At 42.1% G+C, this 5491-nt stretch overlaps 1 protein-coding gene across 1 annotated transcript in view; it reads left to right on the top strand.

The window, feature by feature from the left end:
- Positions 1–1218, top strand: part of LOC125031651 — a 1463-nt gene extending 245 nt beyond the window's left edge. The window contains exons 1-3 of the mRNA XM_047622534.1: positions 1–12; positions 258–336; positions 1189–1218. The exon at positions 1–12 is cut by the window's left edge and continues 245 nt beyond it. Of these exons, the coding sequence (XP_047478490.1) occupies positions 1–12; positions 258–336; positions 1189–1218 (121 nt within the window). The remainder of the gene's footprint in view (positions 13–257; positions 337–1188) is intronic.
- Positions 1219–5491: the final 4273 nt, after the last annotated feature.

The following is a 5491-nucleotide window of genomic DNA, read 5'->3' as shown; positions in this document are numbered from 1 at the left end:
AATACATGGAGGGTGGGGAATGGAGGGCAGAAGGGAGGAAGGGGAAAGCATAATAGATTTTGCAATAGCGTACAATTTAGTAATATTTCCTACTTTCTTCAAGAAGCATAGAACATTATAGTAGTGGAGGGAGGGTGTCACATATTGATTATATATTCTGTAGGAGAAGGAATCTGAAAGAAGTTCAAGACTGCAAGGTAATTTATGGGGAAAATGTAGGCACCCAAACACAAACTGTTAGTGTGGTTGGAGAACAGAGGAAAGAAAAAGGGAATGCCCAAAATCAAGTGGTGGGAGCTACACAAGGATGAAATAAAAACCAGACTCAAAGAAACCGTGATTAGAGAAATACAATTGAGATTGATTATTCAAAATTATCTGCCGTGTCAACAGCTAAGGTCATTGTTAGATTAAAATGTTAAAATATTTAAAATGTTAATAAAAGTCTTGTAAATAACAATAAATGTCTTGTAAATAACAATAAATATTATATTAAAAATCAAAGCATAAATATTATGCTCAAAATATGTAAAATTATGCAATAATTAATAATTTTATTGAAAATATTATTCTCCCTAAGGAAACTAATAAGACCTCCACCACAATCCTCCCCAAATACATGTTTCAGTGTATATGGGGGCGACAAGTACATACATCTTTGGTCTGAGAATGTTGCAGATCTTTCCACTACATGTGCGACCGATAATGGCTCTTGGCATCCCTCACAGCGTGCTTCACTTTTAGCATCATCGGCCCATGAGTCAGTCTTGTGTGCCCGATTGTTAGTCTTGTTAATACAACTTCTACTTTTCGGTTGGGATGGATGCTGGTCACCCAACTGCCAAGGTCATCTCTAGTCTCTGGCAGTTTGTTTCTAGAGGCATGACACCATTGTCTTCTCCATTTATCGCTAAAACAACTCCTGATGCTGGGTTTCATGTCAGTGTGTGGGAGAGGAAAACAAGCATCATAGGGCTGAGTGACAGCTGCCTTGGCTTCTGATCTGCTTGCTCATTCCCACTTATACCAAGATGCACCCAACACAGTTATCTTTTTATGTGCTGACATCAGTGCAAGGCAATCTTGAACCTCCTTCACCACTGGATGTGATTTTTATGCTCTTGATTGCTTGCAAGGCACTACGAGAGTCACATTATATTACAACAGAATGGTTTGTAAAATCTCTAGTCATCTGACTGCTGCAAGGATGGCATGTAACTCTGCAGTGAATATCGTGGCTGCTAGAGAAAGACTGCCAAATGCAGTCTTCCTTCTGCTCACTGCTGAAGAGCCCACACCTTTTACAGATTTCGAACCATCTGTATATATTGCATCTGATCCTTGGGACTCAGGAGTGTGTTGAAGAAATTTCTCTCTAACTTCTGTTTCCGACGAAATCCTGCTCGACTTGATTGGTCCAAGGGGGGGCAAGACACTCCCTTGTGGGACCCTTCCAGCTGATCTTCCAAGTTAGAGAAGCTGTTTCCTATCCAAAGTCTAAACTTCCTGTCAGCAAGGAAGCTTTGTATGGAGGTAGGTAATGCTCCTCTTAAACCAATGTCATACAGCTTCGTGAGTATGCCATGCTTCCAATTAGTATTGTAAGCCTTTTCAAGGTCAAATAAGACTGCTAATATATGACGTCCCTGTGTGAAGGAATTCTGTATAGCAGTTTCCATCCTCACAAATGTATCTATGGTCGATCTCAATTTTCTAAACCCATGTTTATATGGGGTCAGCATGTTTTCCTTTTCTAGCAGCCATGTCAATCTGAAGTTTACCATTTTCTCCATCAGCTTGCCGATGCAGCTGGTGGGAGAAATTGGTCTTAATTGCCTGGTGTGAAAGCATCCTTGCCAGTTTTAGGAACAGGAATGATTAGAGCATCTTTCCATGTGGATGACATGGTGCTCTCCCTATAGATCCTATTGAATAGGTCCAACAGGAACTTTAGGGAGCTCTCCGGTAAGTGAGATATCATTTGGTATGGAATAACATCACTTCCTGGGCCAGTCTTACAGCAAAGCTGCAAAGCAGAGTGAATCTCCTTGTGCAAAAATAGCAAGTTGTATAGACGTCCTACTGAAGAATGACATTGGGTGTCGTTCTTGTTTAGCCCAAAGAGCGGAGAATCAGGCAGTATAAGATGCTTCAGAGGAGATCTCTGTCATCTCATTTGCAACATCCGTTTTGTCTGTGAGGATTATGCCATTTATCTTCAGAGCAGGTGGTGTCATAGATGTGCTCTTTCCAATGATCTTGTCCCATACCCATGCTTAGGGGGTCCCAAAGTTAATCAAGGAGACATACCGTCACTATAACGTCCGTCTAGCCTCCTTTAGCACTCACCTGGCCTTGGCATGGGTCTTTTTATAATGGATCAAGGTTACATCGCTTGGGCGTCATTTCAACCGCCTTAATGCAGCTTTCCTTGCTCTGACAGCTTGTTGGCATTCATCAGACCACCATGGTACCGGAGGTCGAAAGCACTGCTTGCTACTTTTGGGAATGGATGCGCTGCTGCAAGATGAATTCGTGATGTGAAGTGATTAACAGCATCTTGAACACACTGGAAATCATTCATAGATCCTTGCAATATTGCAGTTCATCTAAAAAGATTCCAGTCTGCATGTTCACCTCGCCACCTGTGCACTCCATTGGCTGGGATACCATTCACCTCCTCCATAAGTATTGAAAAGTGGTCATTTCCATATAAGTCTTCCATGACCTGCCAAGTGAAATTCAACTGTGAATCAGGTGAACCAATTGACAGGTCAATATTGGAGAATGTCCCAGTTTGAATTTGGAAATGTGTGGGTGCGTCACTGTTCAGTAAAACTGCATCCACTCTTGAGAACAAGGACTCCAAGGTACAAATCGTCTCCCCAGAGGAGACACTGACAATTGAAATCTCCCAAGAGTAGAAATGGATGAGGCAACTGCTCAAGTAGATCTTCCAAATCCCTAACGGAAGCCGCCTTGCCGCTGTGGGGGGCTACCCCTGGTTCATTCCAGCTTGGACCAGGGATTGAATGATTATTATAAATTATCTGCCACATCAACAGCTAAGGTCATTAGCGGCGAACACCTTGTTAGACTGAAATATTAAAATATTTGAATTGTTAAAAATCTATCAATAAATGTCATAAATAATGATAAATATTATATTAAAAATCAAAGCATAAACGTTATGTACTAAATGTCTAAAAACTATTGCATAAACATTATGCATAATTAAATTTTATTGAAAAGAACTTCTATGTTATAATCTTCCCCCATTACATTTTTCAGTGTATATGGGGGAGACAAGTACCTTCCTGTTTGGTCTGAGAATGTTGCACATCTTTCCACTACATGTGCGACCGTTAATGGCTCTTGGCATTCCTCACAGCATACTTCACTTTTAGCCATCATCGGCCCATGAGTCAGTCTTGTGTGCCCGATTCTCAGCCTTGTTAATACAACTTTTACTTGTCGGTTGGAATGGATGCTGGTCATCCAACTGCCAAGGTCATCTGTAATCTCTCGCAGTTTGTTTCCAGAGGTTTGCCTCCATTGTTCGCTCCATTTATCACGAAGACAACTCCTGATGCTGGGTTTCAAGTCAGTGTGTGGGAGAGGAAAACGAGCATCACAGGGCTGAGTGGCAGCTGCCTTGGCCTTCTGATCAGCTCGCTCATTCGCACTGATACCAATATGTGCTGGCACCCAACACAGAGTTATCTTTTTATGTGCTGACATCAGTGCAAGCCAATCTTGAACCTCCCTCACCACTGGATGTGATGAGTTTAAGCTCTTGATTGCTTGCAAGGCACTACGAGAGTCACAATATATAACAATGGAATGGTTTCTAAGATCTCTAGTCATCTTGACTGCTGCAAGGATGGAATGTATCTGCAGTGGAAATCGAGGCTGATCGAGAAAGATTGCCATATGCAGTCTTCCTTCTGCTCCCTGCTGCAAAGCCCACACCATTTTCAGATTTCGAACCATCTGTATATATTGCATCTGATCCTTGGTACTTAGAAGTGTGTAGAAGAAATATCTCTCTGACTTCTGCTTCGGATCTCTCCCCTTTCCCGATTCCGACCAGCCCGACTTGATTAGTCCAAGTGGGGAATTAGAAAGTTCCAACAGCCAGAACCTTTGTGAGATATAAATTAAGATCTTCCATAAGCTTCCTCATTCTCCTACCATAGGATCGGCTATCCTCAAGGGTGTTGAAAACCAATCTTGATGTAGGAGATCCCGGAATCCTTTGTAGTCTCGTGTAGTAAATCAAGTTCATGTAATCCCGGTGTAATGAAAGAGGTGGTTCTCCACTCTCGGCATACAGGGACTCCACAGGTGAAAACCTGAAAGCCCTTATACAGATTCTGAGAGCTCCATTATGAACCGAGTTCTACATCCGGAGAACAGTGGGAGTTGAGGATGAATAAGCCTTAAATCCATAGTCAAGTTTACTACGAATAAGTGTTCGGTAAAGCCGCAGAAGCGTCGTGCGGTCTGCACCCCAAAATGGGTGTGAAGGAACTCGCAAAATACTAAGCGCTTTTGTAGCTTTTACCTTTAGCTGTTTAATGTGAGGCACCCATGTAAGCCTTGAGTAAAAAATTAGATACTTTACCTCTTGGACAATATGCAGATGGTTTGCTCCTAAATAGAGGAAAGGGTGGAACTTTCCTCATTTGTGGAAATGTATAGCCATGGTCTTGCTTAGAGAAAATTTGAACCCATGGTATGTTGCCTATTGCACAACCTGAATTAGTGCAGTCTGCATGTGTCCTTGCACATCCTGTAAGCTTCCTCCTGAGCAGTACAGTGTAAAGTCATCCACATACATACTATATGAGACAGCACTGAGAACGACCTTTACGATGTCATTTATAGCAATGGCAAACAGGGTCACACTTAAGACACTCCCTTGTGGGACCCCTTCCATCTGATCTTCCAGGTTAGAGAAGCTATTTCCCACCCTCACTCTAAACTTCCTGTCAGCAAGGAAGCTTTGTATGAAGGTAGGTAATGCTCCTCTTAAACCAATGTCATACAGCTTCATGAGTATACTATGCTTCCAAGTAGTATCATAAGCCTTTTCAAGGTCAAATAAGACTTCTAACATATGACGTCGCTGTGTGAAGGAATTCTGTATTGCAGTTTCCATCCTCACAAGTGCATCTGTGGTCGATCTCAGTTTTCTAAACCCATATTGATATGGGGTCAGCACGTTTTCCTTTTTTAGCAGCCATGTCAACCTGAAGTTTACCATTTTCTCCATCAACTTGCAGATGCAGCTGGTGAGAGAAATTGGTCTATAATTCCCTGGTATAGAAGCATCCTTGCCAGGTTTAGGGACAGGAATGATTATAGCTTCTTTCTATGTGGATGGCACTGTGCCCTCCCTATAGATCCTATTGAATAGATCCAACAGGAACGTTGGGGAGCTCTCTGGTAAGTGAGATATCATTTGGTATGGAATATTGTCACTTCC

Source organism: Penaeus chinensis, chromosome 13, assembly GCF_019202785.1.
Source record: "Penaeus chinensis breed Huanghai No. 1 chromosome 13, ASM1920278v2, whole genome shotgun sequence".
Classification (NCBI taxonomy): domain Eukaryota; kingdom Metazoa; phylum Arthropoda; class Malacostraca; order Decapoda; family Penaeidae; genus Penaeus; species Penaeus chinensis.
The sequence above is the reverse complement of the archived record's forward strand: the minus strand, read 5'-3'. Positions and strand labels throughout refer to the sequence as shown.